Genomic DNA, 15,366 nt, shown 5'->3' with positions numbered 1-15,366 from the left:
GATAACTCCGAACATGGCCATGTAACATGTCTAAGATCTTGGAATTGTCACCCCAATGCCATTCTGGCATTGGGGATACAATTCCATGATCCCCCGGGTCTCTAGCACAGAACCCGGGTACTGCCAAACTACCTTTCCGGGGTCTCCACTGCAGCTGCTGCTGCTGCCAACCACTCAGACAGGTTTCTGCCCCCCTGGGGTCCAGGCAGCCCTGGCCCAGGAAGGCAGAACAAAGGATTTCCTCTGAGAGAGGGTGTAACACCCTCTCCCTTTGGAAATAGGTGTGATGGCTGGGGAGGAGTAGCCTCCCCAGCCTCTGGAAATGCGTTGATGGGCACAGATGCTTCCCATCTCTGCATAAGCCAGTCTACACCAGTTCAGGGATCCCCTAGCCCTGCTCTGGCGCTAAACTGGACAAAGGAAAGGGGAGTGACCACTCCCCTGACCTGCACCTCCCAGGGGAGGTGCCCAGAGCTCCTCCAGTGTGCCCCAGACCTCTGCCATCTTGGAAACAGAGGTGTTGCTGGCACACTGGACTGCTCTGAGTGGCCAGTGCCAGCAGGTGACGTCAGAGACTCCTCCTGATAGGCTCTTACCTCTCTTAGTAGCCAATCCACCTTCCTAGGTAGCCAAACCTCCTTTCCTGGCTATTTAGGGTCTCTGCTTTGGGGAATTCTTCAGATACCGAATGCAAGAGCTCACCAGAGTTCCTCTGTATCTCCCTCTTCACCTTCTGCCAAAGGATCGACCGCTGACTGCTCAGGACACCTGCATAACTGCAACAAAGTAGCAAAGGCGACGACTGCAACCTTGTATCGCTTCATCTCGCCGGCTTTCTCGCCTGTTTCCTGGTGGTGCATGCTCTGGGGGTAGCCTGCCTCCTTCTTGCACCAGGAGCTCCGAAGAAATCTCCTGTGGGTCGACGGAACCTTCCCCCTGCAACCGCAGGCAACAAAAGACTGCATCGCCGGTCCTCTGGGTCCCCTCTCAGCACGACGAGCTTGGTCCCAACTCAGCAACTCTGTCCAAGTGACTCCCACAGTCCAGTGACTCTTCAGTCCAAGTTTGGTGGAGGTAAGTCCTTGCCTCCCCACGCTAGACTGCATTGCTGGGTACCACGTGATTTGCAGCTGCTCCGGGTCCTACCAGGATTTCCTTCATGCACAGCCAAGCCTGGGTCCCCGACACTCTAACCTGCAGTGCACAACCTTCTGAGTTGTCCTCCGGCGTCGTGGGACTCCCTTTTCTGACTTCGGGTGGCCTCCGGTTCATTCCTCTTCTAAGTGCCTGATCCGGGTATTTCTGCGGTTGCTGCCTTCTGTGAGGGCTCCCTGACTTGCTGGGCGCCCCCTCTGTCTCCTCATCCAAGTGGAGACATCCTGGTCCCTCCTGGGCCACAGCAGCACCCAAAAACCCTAACCGTGACCCTTGCAGCTAGCAAGGCTTGTTTGCAGTCTTTCTGCATGGGAACACCTCTGCAAGCTTCTTCACGACGTGGGACATCCATCCTCCAAAGGGGAAGTTCCTAGTCCTCTTCGTTCTTGCGAAACACCAAGCTTCTTCCATCCAGTGGCAGCTTCCTTGCACCCTCAGCTGGCATTTCCTGGGCTCCTGCCCACTCTCGACACTGTCGGGACTCTTGGACATGGTCCCCTTGTTTTACAGGTACTCAGGTCCAGTAATCCACTGTTGTTGCATTGCTGGTGTTTGTTCTTCCTGCAGAATCCCCCTATCACGACTTCTGTGCTCTCTGGGGGTGGTAGGTGCACTTTACACCTACCTTTCAAGGTCTTGGGGTGTGCTATTTTTCTAACCCTCACTGTTTTCTTACAGTCCCAGCGACCCTCTACAAGCTCACATAGGTTTGGGGTCCATTCGTGGTTCGCATTCCACTTTTGGAGTATATGGTTTGTGTTGCCCCTATATCTATGTGCTCCTATTGCAATCTACTGTAATTTTACACTGCTTGCATTACTTTTCTTGCTATTACCTGCATAATTTTGGTTTGTGTACATATATCTTGTGTATATAACTTATCCTCATACTGAGGGTACTCACTGAGATACTTTTGGCATACTGTCATAAAAATAAAGTACCTTTATTTTTAGTACTTCTGTGTATTGTGTTTTCTTATGATATTGTGCATATGATACAGGTGGTATAGTAGGAGCTTTACATGTCTCCTAGTTCAGCCTTAGCTGCTTTGCCATAGCTACCTTCTATCAGCCTAAGCTGCTAGAAACACCTCTTCTACGCTAATAAGGGATAACTGAACCTGGCACAAGGTGTAAGTACCTCTGGTACCCACTACAAGCCAGGCCAGCCTCCTACAGCAGTCCAACACTTTCCAATGTTCTTTGCTCTGCCTCACTCCTTAAAGGAGGAGGAGAGACTCCATTGACTGGACCCCAAAAGAACATAAAGCTTTTACATCGATTGCACCAAAGACCATCGGGTGGACGATCAGCACTTTGTGGGTTACTGAAGTACTGGGTTTTTCAGAACCCACTGGTGCCAGAGAACACACCCTAAGACTTCGAGTCCTTCCTGTTTCAGACTACAGAAACACAGAGTCTTCTTGGTGAAGTCAAAGATCTTGTTTATTGGCTGCAGCAAGTAACAGGTATCCTAGAAGTACAACACAGTGTATATTCTCAGGAGACTGCTCCTCTTGCAAAGCTAACCTTCTCTTTTATACAAAATATTATGCTTTAGGCAAACATTCCTTATTTTACAGTTGACCATTCACATATTTTCACTACAAAGAAATAGCAGGTTTATGATGACAAGCCCATATTCCAGTTTGTCCAGCCCTCAATCAATTACTCGGCAAGGCTTAGTACTTTCATCAGATATCGACGGACCCCCAATATAAACGGGCACCTCCTCCTTGTAAAGCAAGTCATAAAGAAAGAAACAGGGACAGGTGTGTGTAAGATTAGGCATGGTTTGTGTGTGATGAAAAGGTTTTATGATGTGTTGTGCCTTGATACTAATCTCATTCGGCCACTGGGAAAGAAACTGGCCGAACAGGTTTGGCTTCAGGCAGTGGAGTCAGCTTGCTCAGGTCACAGAGGAGTCAGTAAAGATGTACGTGTCCTTCAGACTCGTTTTCAGCATTAGTCATTGGCCTATGTGAGGGCAATCACAAAATGGCTGTCGTTTTAAATGGAACCTCAGAGTTTCAGGACGGAAACTCTGATATTCGGGTGATTTCGTCACCTGAATATGAATACAATGCTTGTGCATACTATTCTAACCATTCTCGGTCTGCTGATACCAAAATCGTTGTGATACGATGATGTTTATAACACGGGTCCAGAATTTTCAGTACCACATTTCTCTGGGGCAAAGGAAGTTATGACAGTATAGAAAAAGACTTTGATAAAGTGGATAGTCCTCCGAGATAAGTTATGCTATGTACTGACCAAGAGCAGACTCTGGAGGGATTGGGGGCCCATTCCACCACAGCCAAGGCTGCTATCACTGCGCTAGCACATGGAGTGCCTTCTGCTGGACATCTGTCGGCAAAAATGTGGTTATCAATACACATGTTCTCAAACCATTACTGCCGTGACAGCCAGGTCTGCCGTGACAGACACTTCACCCATTTGGTCAGGACTTTTTGGTCAAAGGCCTTCCACACACCTACCACCTTGGAGGAAGTGCTTTTGTATCTATTCTGAGGGTGAGGAATGCGTTGTTAGAAGTATCCATTAGAAGAACAACTCACTTACCTTTGGTTAACTCTTTTTCTGGTGGATACTGCAGATTCCTCACCTCTCTCCATCCTCCCCTTACTGTGGAATGGTCTATTTTTCCATTTAAAAAAGTCCCAAATTGAAATCTTCGTAGTGGTATCCCTGTTTATTCTTGGGCTCAGTGTCCGAGGGAGTAGACAGAGTTAAGATAAAAGCTGCCATTGATGCAAATGAAAGGTTCTAACATGCAGCTCCATTGTTGCTTCTAGGGATGACCAAAGTCAGTGCAGGAGCTGCACAGGGTCACCTACTGGTGTGCGGAGCAATCCTGTTTTGATCATATGGGTGCCTTGGGATATTCTAAAAATGAGGAATCTGTGATTAGATAAAGTATCAACCAGAAAGCATGTTACCAAAGGAATGTTACTGAAGGAAAGTAACTTTTTCGTTTCATTACATTTGTGGTCTTCCTGCATTTATCTGTTAGCCTCCTAAAAGAAACCTAGGAATAGGGAAGGAAAGAATGTATGCAAGTACATTGATCTTGCCTTTGTGGTTTTCCTACATTTATCTCTTCACCTATGCCTCAGTGGTCTGACTTCATTCATAGTATGACCTACACATGCAAATATCTTCTAAAGAACTTTAAGTTTCCTTACTCCCTCAGCTGTTTGGTGACAGTGAAATGTGTTGATGTATAAAAAAATAATATGGGCAAAGTATGCATATTAATCCCTTGGCTGGATTTTCCCCCTTGGCCACAGGGAGCAAGAAGAGGCACAGATCAAACAGTAATATGTTGACTGAGATCATCCTTTCTTGGACTCTCGGGGCATGAAAATGGCCAAGGCATCCACAACATATACCTCATGTCCTTAGTGGAAAATGTTGATTTAGCTGATCTGTGCCATATAAATAAAGAAAGGATCAGGAGGTTCGTGCATTGGATTCCCATCTATTAACATTTTATATACTGCTGGGAATTGTTAGTTAGATGCCAACATATTTCCAGCAATGCACATCCTTTGCAGGATGTGCAAGAGGCCTGCTGAAAAGACACATCCTTTACAAGTTGTGTAAGAAGCCCACTGGAAAGAAGAGTTTTAGTGCTGTGAAATGAATCTGGGTGGGAGATAAGAGATGACAAAATGTTAACCCAAGAGAGAACATCGAAGAGAAGGGTACCAGTAAAGGGTTTGAGATAAGGAAAGAAGGAAAAATTGGCAATATAAATAAATGGTGAAGGGAAGTAACAGCAGAATTATTTGGAAGAGCAACAAGAACCACAATTGTCATGTTTTTTTTTTTTGCTCCAAAAATATAAACACTGATAATCACTGTTTTTATATGTTTCAGAAACACTGCCAAACACTGAAACAAAACCACCATAATTCACAAGAAATAGAAACTGAAAACAAGAGACCTATTCTTCTGGCATTTTTCTTCTTCCCTGAAAATTGTTTTTAACCTCATCAAAAATCCTGTTTTAAGGCCCCTAATGTAAGATTTCAAGGAGTCCCACACAAGGACACGTGGAGCTGTTCCCATATGAATGAAATCATTTATTCAGTGATTCCTGGGCAAAATAAAGTTATCTCTTGATAGTAAAGATCTTGGATACGTCCACCTAAGGTGTGTATTCCCATTCTCTCTCCAGTTAAATTGAAATTGGACTGATGCATTATGCAAGTGTATCATGGGATGAAATGTAGATCGTCTTTGGTTGACAGTTGTCTGGGGGACTAAAACCAAATCCGTTCCAGAGTATAGCTTGTGAAGGATAGAATAAAGAAAAGTATATTTAGTTTTCGCTGGATAGTCAACCTTCCTTCCAAGCATCAATTAATACTAGTAGTCTAATCACTTGTTGAATTTGTGTACTTGCTTTTTCATAACCCCACTCACACTGTTGGGTGTGTGTGTGTGTGTGTGTGTGTAAAGTTGGTTCTGTCAATGTTTGTATCTAATAAGCAGTTAGCCTCCACATAGGAATAACAGAGTTGCCCAAATTGCTAGTAAGTTCTTGAAAAAATCTGAGGTCATTAACATTTGGGGTACGTAAACAGCGAATAGAAAAGTGTTATCCTGTAGGAGGTTGGCCTGGCTTATAGTGGGTACCTGATGGTACTTACACCTTGTGGCAGGTCCAGTTATCCCTTATTAGTAGATTAGTAGTGTTCTAGCAGCTTAGGCTGATACAGGTAGCTATAGCAGAGCAGCTTAGGCTGAACTAGGAGACATGCAAAGCTCCTACTATACCACTTACATCATACAGCACTATATCATAAGAATCACTATACTCAGAGTTACTAAAAATAAAGGTACTTTATTTTAGTGCCAATGTGCCAAAAATATCTCAAAGGATATACTCCCTTAGGAGATATGTAAAATACACACAAACCAAAACAGGTAAGTAAACAGTTAGAAAAGTAGTGCAAACTCTGTAGAATACAATAGGCCTAGCGGCAACACAAACCATATACTAAGAAAGTGGAATGCGAACCACTTAGGGACCCCAGGCCTGGTGTAGTGTATAGAGGGACCCTGGGAGTGTTAGAAAACACTAAGGGTGTCCAAGATACCCCATCCCAAGACCCTGAGAAGTAGCAGTAAAGTTACCCTACTTCCCCAGAAACACACTTAAGTCGTGATAGGAGATTCTGCAAAGACCACAACAGACTGCAAAGCACTGAAGATGGATTCCTGGACCTGAGGACCTGTAATGGAAGGGGACCAAGTCCAAGAGTCACGAAAGTGTCAAGGGGGGGCAGAAGCCCACTAAACCCTGGATGAAGATCCAAAATGGCTGCCTCCGGGTGGAAGAAGCTGAAGATTCTGCAACAACAGAAGATGCCAGGAACTTCTCCTTTGCACAGAAGATGTCCCATGTCGTGCTGGAGGACGCAGAGTTGTTTCCACGCAGAAAGACTGCAAACAAGCCTTGCTAGCTGCAAAGGTCGCAGTTGAAGAAAATGTGTGCTGCCTGGGCCAGGAAGGACCAGGAGGTTGCCCCTTGGAGGAGGAGACAGAGGGGGTGCTCAGCAACACAGAGGGCCCATGCAGAAGCAGGAACCACCTGCAGAAGCACTTGAACACGGGTTCAAGGAAACTGAGCACAGCGGTCATCTCAACACTACAAAGGAGGGTCCCACAAAGCCGGTGGGCAACTCAGCGAGTTGAGCAATGCAGGACGGAGTGCTGGGGACCTGGGCTATGCTGTGCATGAAGGATTGCTTGCAAAAGTGCACAGAAGCCCTTGCAGCTGCAGTTCACACAATACACAGGATTACTGTCTGGTGTGGGGAGGCAAGGACTTACCTCCACCAAATTTGGACAGATGGACCACTGGACTGTCGGGGTCACTTGGATCAAGCTCCTGTGTTCCAGGAACCACGCTCGTCAAGATGAGAGAAGACCCAGAGGACCGGTGAAGCAGAAGTTTGGTGCCTGCGTTAGCAGGGGGAAGATTCCATCGACCCATGGAAGATTTCTTCTTGGCTTCCAGTGCAGGGTGAAGGCAGACAGCCCCCAGAGCATGCACCACCAGGAAACAGTTGAGAAAGCCGGCAGGATTAGGCGCTACAATGTCCCTGGCAGTCTTCTTGCTTTGTTGCAGTTTCGCAGGCGTCCTGGAGCAGTCAGCGGTTGATCCTTGGCAGAAGTCGAAGAGGGAGATGCAGAGGAACTCTGGTGAGCTCTTGCATTCGTTATCTTCCGAGAAGCCCACAGGATAGACCCTAAATAGCCCTCAGAGGAGGATTGGCCACCTAGTCAGGTAAGCACCTATCAGGTGGGGTCTCTGACATCACCTGCTGGCACTGGCCACTCAGAGGCCTCCATTGTGCCCTCACACCTCTGCATTCAAAATGGCAGAGGTCTGGGACACACTGGAGGAACTCTTGGCACCACCCCTGGGGTGGTGATGGACAGGGGAGTGGTCACTCCCCTTTCCTTTGTTCAGTTTCGTGCCAGAGCAGGGGCTGGGGATCCCTGAAATGGTGTAGACTGGCTTATGCAATGAGGGCACCATCTATGCCCTTCAAAGCATTTCCAGAGGCTGGGGTAGGCTACTCCTCCCCAGCCCTTAACACCTATTTCCAAAGGCAGAGGGTGTAACCCCCTCTCTCAGAGGCAATCCTTTGTTCTGCCTTCCTGGGACTGGGCTGCCCAGACCTCAGGAGGGCAGAAGCCTGTCTGTGGGTTGGCAGCAGGAGTCGCTGCAGTGAAAACCCCAGAGAGCTGGTTTGGCAGTACCCGGGGTCCATGCTGGAGCCCCGGGGATGCATGGAATTGGCACCCCAATACCAGATTTGGCATGGCGGGACAATTCCATGATCTTAGACATGTTACATGGCCATATTCGGAGCTACCATTGTGAAGCTACATATAGGTATTGACCTATATGTAGTGCATGCGTGTAATGGTGTCCCCACACTCACAAAGTTCGGGGAAATTGCAATGAACTATGTGGGGGCACCTTGGCTAGTGCCAGGGTGCCCTCACATTTAGTAACTTTGCACCTAACCTTCACCAAGTGAGGGTTAGACATATAGGTGACTTATAAGTTACTTAAGTGCAGTGTAAAATGGCTGTGAAATAGCATGGACGTTATTTCACTCAGGCTGCAGTGGCAGTCCTGTGCAAGAATTGTCTAAGCTCCCTATGGGTGGCAAAAGAAATGCTGCAGCCCATAGGGATCTCCCCAATACCCTGGGTACCTAGGTACAATATACTAGGGATTTTTAAGGGTGTTCCAGGGTTCCAATCAGAATTGGTAAAAATGGTCACTAACCTGCAGTGACAATTTTAAAGCCAGAGAGAGCATAAGCACTGAGGCTCTGATTAGCAGAGCCTCAGTGACACAGTTAGGCACTACACAGGGAACACACACTCAGGCCACAACTATGAGCACCGGGGTCCTAGTTACCTGGATCCCAGTGAGACAGTAAAAACACCCTAAAATATTCTCACAGACAGGCCAAAGGTGAGGGTAACAAGGCTAGAAAGAGGCTACCTTCCTACATATCCCCTGTTTGAACCTGTGCTAGAGCCCTTCTTCATTCTGAATCTATTTTTATCTTATTTTCCAGTAATTACTAAACAATGTCATTGCAATCCCAGGGTGGCATTAAAGAACAAAGGTAGCTCCTAAAATCCATTAAGCAGAATGCTTTTGCCACATATAATTTAGTCAAATGGGCATCTTGAAGACGGAAACTGTATGCAGAATTTGCTTTAAATTCCCTTTTAACACGGTATGTATTTATCTTTTAGTTCTTTACACAATTGATGTTAGGATTTTCATTTTTTCATTCTAATGCTTTACCTAGTTTCTAAGCATTGAAATTCGGCCACTTTTCTTTCTCCCCTTTCCTCGCCATGCACTCCTCCCTCCTCAGCCTGCCCTCCAATCCGCCACGTCCTACCCACCACCACACTAAATTGGTTTGCCACCTCCTTGCGTTTGGTCTCGTCCTGAGTGAAAGAACTATTTGTGCCATCCTTATCCAATCCCTCAGCCCGCTCATCTTACATTTTTTACTGTACCTGGATTTTAGTTAGAAAGATTAACTGTTTTTCTGTAGTCCTGGTGTCCCACAAAGATCTGTTAAATTCCTATTGTCACAGAGTAGTTTTATCAATCGATGGTGTAAAGATTTGTTTAAGTCTTTCATATTATATCATTCATTATTTTCTTCACTTCTGTTCTGGTAAATATTGACTTGGTTGTGAAGGTCATGCCCATCTGAGAGATTACAAAATTCCACGATTTTTCTTACTTTGCAATTGTTGTAGTACCAAACTATAGTCTGAACAGTCAGTGAACAATCACTCTGCAGTCTGGTACTGCAGACCATTATTTAACCTTCTATTCGATATTTCTGTTAGTTGCAGGAATTTATGACCTCTGTAACCAATCTTCAATGTATATACTCATGTTCCTCCTGCTATTTTTTACGTGTCATTGACCAGCACCTCTCTTCTTCTTTAAAGGTTAAAAATCCTTCAAAATGGTGCCGGAAGCTCCTTCACAAAGAGTTGTTCCTCAGCCCTCCAGGGAGGGCATTGAGGCAGCAAGCACTTTACCTCACATGAACTACGTCCCTTCTAAGGACGATTCTGAGGGGATCACAGAAAAGATGCCTGATGACCGGAGGAACCAGAGACCAAGCCAGACTTTCATTTACTCTGAAAAAGATTCTGGATTCTCTGGTAAGTACCTGATGCTGTTTCTTACTCTGTCCACTTGCACCTTTCTCTCCCTTTCGCACCCTGTTATTTTCCCAGTATGTAGGTTTAGATTTAATACTGGCTTTACTTGTTTTCAACCAGCATTCCATGAACTCCAACATGTTTGAGGTGCTTGGGTTTAATTTTTGCCAGACCTTTTACGGAGGATGTCGTTGGTATAGTTCAAAGAACATTAGTATTATGAACATAAAAAGTTAGTATAAAATAAGTATGTATACTCGAAGAGAAGGACTTCGACTTTATACAGGAAACAAGCAACTCCGAGCAGCCCCTGCCCTTGCGCTTGGACATGAACTTTTTGTCTCGAAAATTTGCAATAGCATATAATGGAAGCCTGACTTTGGTACCACCACCTTCTCTTCCTCTTCTTTCATGTAATGTGTGTTACAGTTGCACTCAATTTAGTTGAGGTTCAGTTATAGCTAACCCTTTTGTAAAATAAGAGGTTCTTTTGCAAATATTAAAGTATTACAGTTAAAATAAGAAAGTAGTTGTTTCTCTTTTTCTCTTACTGCTTGAAACTTGAGGCCCTGAGACTCTCACAGGGGTGCTCAGGTTACCGGTGATCAGGGGGCAAAGAAAATGCCAGCTGACTTTCACAATCAACACTGGAGGTCCAAGGGGCCAGACTCTGCTGAGTGTGCCCCACACCATCGTGACTAAGACCAGTCAGTGGATGCCAGCAAAGAAGAGTGAGAAACTTCCTGAACATGGTGATGTTGATGTTGTGGATGTGCTGATCTTTACGCCAGCACCAGGCCCTGCAGACCTATTAGGACCTCTCTCAGGCTGGTGTTTCAGACATCAGAAGGCTGCACTTGAGAGGTGGTGAATAGTTGCGTGCTCAGCAGCTGCATAGCGGTCCAGTATGACTCTCGTCTTGAGGGAGTGGTTGCTGGTTGTGGTGGAGCCCTGCGGGTCACATAATGGAACTACATCGGCAGAATATGGAGCAGATCTAAAGAATAAAAAAGCTCAAGGTTACGCTTTGGAGACTCTTCTATAATGAAATTTGAGGGAATATGTTGCACACAGTTTCTTTATTAGGGTTGCCTTTTAATATCGGAGGAGGCTATCCTGTAACTTTCTGGGATCTCATTTGATATATGGTCCCAACATATGTCTTTGCTTGTGACTAAATGCAATGAAAATACTTTTGTAAAAAAAAAAAAAAAAAAGTAGAAAAAAAAAAATGAAAAGAAAGCACACCAGAGTGTTTCTATTTGCGGCTGAGATACTACCATACACATAACTATAGCACTTTCACAGTAAGGCACAACATTTCAGATAAACGTGGAATTCTCTAGCCAGTGTTATCCTTCGAAGAACGATTTGGGATTCCTCAGCGGATGCTCGGACTCTCGAGTTAACTGTGGCCTGTATTTTCTGTATTCAGTCAGTGGGACAGAGGTGCCGCACAAGGTTGTACAGCTTATCAAGCTTGTGCTATTTCGGTTCTCGTTTTTCAGCAGCCCTTGGTACAAAGCCTCACAAATCGGTGGATGTGGAGCCATGATCACAAATAGTCCAAACTTCACAGTACCTAAAACCCTTCCTCAAAAATAAACTGCTGGAAGCAGGTGTGATTTAAACTTGGAGCAATCCTTGATTTAAAGGAGTAAAGTAAACCAAATAATTTAAGAAGGGGTTGAAATGTTTATGAACACAAAACTCAAATACTTATTTTAGGAAAACAATAAGGTGATAGGCAGTGTCTAAGAACCCTGAAACTTTAAGGCGTAGTCAACCATGCTCTTCAGGCTTTCGTATATCCAGCAACTTAATGCACAGCATCCCTTCCACATGCATTGAAAAAGGTGCTTGTATAGGGGCGTTGTTTGCACTCACCACGGGATCTCTCGCCAAAGTTTTTTTTTTTTTTAATGCGGATTTAGTGCATTCCCTTGTTCAAATATTACAAAATTACAAAAGCACTTAATATAACATGTTGTTTGCCACAGCAGCTTTCTTTGAACGATTTGCAGCCAAACGTCCCTTTAATGTTCATCTTAAATTTCATCTGCATGGTAGTTACATCTTCATAAGTCACATTTCTCACGTTTACGTCGTTACCCTGTCACTTTCTGGATGCTATATACCCTCGAACCAATATTAATTCTCAGTACTCACAGTCCTGCTGGGCCATTTGTTTTTGATGTGGGACTTAAACAACATACAATTAGTAGAAAAACACACACTTGCGGTTTCGGTTTCTTTGCCTTTGAGGCTGGACATTGATTGCGACTCTTCACCTAAGAAATAACTCCTAGCAGGTGGTTCAAAAGGTGGAGGATGAAAGGAGTGCTGGTTCATAAGCTTCTAGAGAACTGATCCTGAGCAGAAGGAAATAATTGGGGATAAGGAAATCAAGAAGGAAGGAAAAGAGCAGTACTGTTCGCTGGCAGAGGTTGGTAAGAAGACTAGATGAAAATTAATAGCTGGAGGCAGAGGCTCCGTGAGAGAGAAGTCCCTACCAACACGGATTTTGTTTAACATATGAAGGGGATAGGAAAAAAGCCTTCTTACTGTTAAACAAAACAATAACTGCTTTGGTGACCAGACATCCTAAACAGTGCTGGAATTGGAAAAAAACGGGAACTCATAAATTGGGGGTCAAGGTGTCGCATCAAAAATGGAATAAAATAACAACGGGCGGAGTCTTGAAAAGCAGAGTCTGGCAGTCAACATTTATTTTTTTAAACCTAAATAAATTGGCAACCAGGACAAACTTGACAATAAATCTATTCTGGCTTAATTAGTCACAATGAGGCTGCATTTTAAAATATAGGGTTAAGGCTTCAGCTGCAGAGACCTTTATGTGCTCAGCAAATTACAGAGGATAATAATAATGGAAAGATTAATGTACTTGCTGGAGAGATTTCTGTTTTGTCTAGTCACTATTTTGAATCATAAAGTAGCATAGAGGTGCAAAGCATATTGGATAACTTGCAGATCACTGATTTGTTATTTATGTAGATAGCTAAATTAGTTACTACTTTTGATGCACCGATCCCTTTGTTACTTGCAGTTCCACAGTTGCAGTTCTTCTACTGTTGCACGGTGAAATATGACTTGCCATCAAGGAGCTCCAAGTAAACTAAAAGGCATATGTTTAAAACCTTTTATTTTTCTCAATTTGTCATTAATCGAAGGTTGGTAAAAAGGGTTCATTTTATAAGTGTTGGAATGTGGGTTATTGGTAAGGGCAGGTAAATACCTTCACCTAGCAATAGGCATCTAACCTCCACTTTGCTCCAGTTAGGTCTCAATATATTAAGCTCAGCTCACCCTTTGGTAGTTTAGCAATGAACGTCAAGGCTTAACTTAGGAGACAGGTGTGTAAAGCATTAAAAAAAAACACAAAACAGTAAATAAGTAAAACACAATAAAAATCCAACACCAATTCATAAAAACAGGGTATATTTGTATCTTTAAAATTACCCCAAAACTATTCAAATCGCATAAGGGGAACCAGAGAAATGAATTTTTAAAGAATTAATGTTTTCTACTGCATAAAAACTAAAAGCACCAATCTGGTTGCACTAGATCGGGGCAAAATCAAAGTTTGAGGTCGAACGCAATGGAGCCGTGCTCGGCTACAGCAAGCGGGAGGCCTCAGTAAAATGTTTACCTTTGGATTTAGGCCCTCATTATGAGTATGGCGATCCTGGGACCGCCAAACTCACGGTGGTAGGCGGACCGCCGCGGTCATGGAGGTCCACCCACAATGTTATGAACATGGCATAGTCGCCATGTTCGAAACGCTGCCACCGCCAGGCTGCCGCCAGCCAGCAGCCTGGCGGTCTCGGCGTTTGCAATTCTCCAGCGTGGCATGCAGCGCCACCCTGGGGATTGAGTCCCCTTCTACCAGCCTTTTCTTGGTGGTTTACACCGCCAGGGAAAGGCTGGTTGAATGGGTGACTCTGTGCAGTGCGGGGGCCCACTTCGCAGCCCCGTTGTGCATTTGGCAGTGAAATGCGCACCCGGTGCTGTTGCACCCGCTGCACCGCCACATTGGCTCCGGCTCAATTAGAGCCAGTGTCAGTGTAAAGGCCCTGTTTCCCGCTGGGCAAGTGGCAGCAATGAGTTTGCCGAGCTCATAATGACCTCCTAAGTCTTTTCTTCAAGATTTTCTTCAGCGGGACGAAGTCACCAATCCGATCTGACCTCCCTGGAGCCCTCTCCGGAGACGTGTCGCAGGAGACCTCGGTGAAGAATTCTACCTTCGGACTTAGATGATTTGTCAGGAGGGAATTCTTCATCCGGGCCAAAGCTGAATCTTCATCCGACGTCTCTGGAACCCTCCTTGGATACTTTGCGCGGAAAGTCCCACTCAACTTTTTACGTTCGGACTTTGTCACTTTTTTTGGAGCTTTTTCCTTTGGACAGGGGTCGACCCTCCTCAGCAAGCCGATTTCGATGCAAGGTCATCCGATCACCTTTCCATGCATCCCCAGTAAAATCCTGGAAGTCTGGATCTCCAGAGCTTTTCAGCGGGACGAACCTGCAAGTCAAGCCGGGTCGCGGTCGAGGTAAGCCGCCTTGACTCTCCACGGCAGGTTGGTCCCTTAATGGAGCTTTTTTTCTAAAGGTTCTCCATACTTCTGGAAGGTCTTTGAAGGTCCTTTAGGAGTCCACAGCTCACCCCAAGGTTCCAGAAGTTCTGAGTTGTCCTTGAGGGGTTAGGACTCCAACACCCAGAATGCATCTGGTTCAGATCCAAAAATGACCACTAGCCACTGGTCGGTTCCTTCAGGTTTTGATGCAGGGGACTCTGGTTAGCTATTTTTCACCTGTAGCAAACAGGGAGTCCCTTCTTGAACCAGTTGAAGACAGGCAAAGTCCTTTTAGCGGTAAAGCCAAATTGTGCAGCTGGTTCAGTCCCTCAGAGTGCAGTGTCCAGGTGCAGATTAGGAGTCCAGCAGTGCAGTCCTTCTTTTTTTGTCATTATTCCTTGAAGGAATCTGAAGTGTGGGTGCAGCTCTGCCAAATTTATCATTGCTCCTGGGGTAAAAAGCGGGGGAGCAACTGTCCAATCACAGGCAGGCTACTACCCTCTTGGATGACCACTTCCTAGGAAGTGTGCCAAAAATCAATCCCAGGGAAGAACATTCCTTAAAAATCCAAAATGGCAGAAACAGAATTTTGGAGGTTAGGTCTGGCCGAGCCCACCCACTGGTGTGGCTAAAAATCCTTACCACACCCCTGTACTGCTCTCTCCTTTTCTAATCAAGAGGGCACCTGGTTGTCTGGGTTTGCAGGAAATTGGGTGACCTGCTTCAAATGTCCTTCCCTCCTTTGAAGACCAGTTTGGCTTCTCTTCCCCATCCTGTTTCATCATCTGCTGAGGCAGATCTTCTCCACCATGCACTTCCTTTGTGGTCAGCCTAGGCCACTTCATACCTCATCAATG

At 45.3% G+C, this 15,366-nt stretch overlaps 1 protein-coding gene across 1 annotated transcript in view; it reads left to right on the top strand.

Annotated features, from left to right (window-relative positions):
- Positions 1-15,366, top strand: part of LOC138259858 (CLOCK-interacting pacemaker-like) — a 286,988-nt gene that overhangs the window by 127,143 nt on the left and 144,479 nt on the right. Inside the window, exon 2 of the mRNA XM_069207791.1 lies at positions 9,696-9,914. Coding sequence (XP_069063892.1) covers positions 9,713-9,914 — 202 coding nt within the window. The 5' untranslated portion in view covers positions 9,696-9,712. The remainder of the gene's footprint in view (positions 1-9,695; positions 9,915-15,366) is intronic.

The sequence above is a fragment of the Pleurodeles waltl genome, chromosome 9 (assembly GCF_031143425.1).
Source record: "Pleurodeles waltl isolate 20211129_DDA chromosome 9, aPleWal1.hap1.20221129, whole genome shotgun sequence".
NCBI classification, from domain to species: domain Eukaryota; kingdom Metazoa; phylum Chordata; class Amphibia; order Caudata; family Salamandridae; genus Pleurodeles; species Pleurodeles waltl.
Note: the sequence above shows the minus strand (reverse complement) of the source record. Positions and strands in the feature narration are given on the sequence as shown.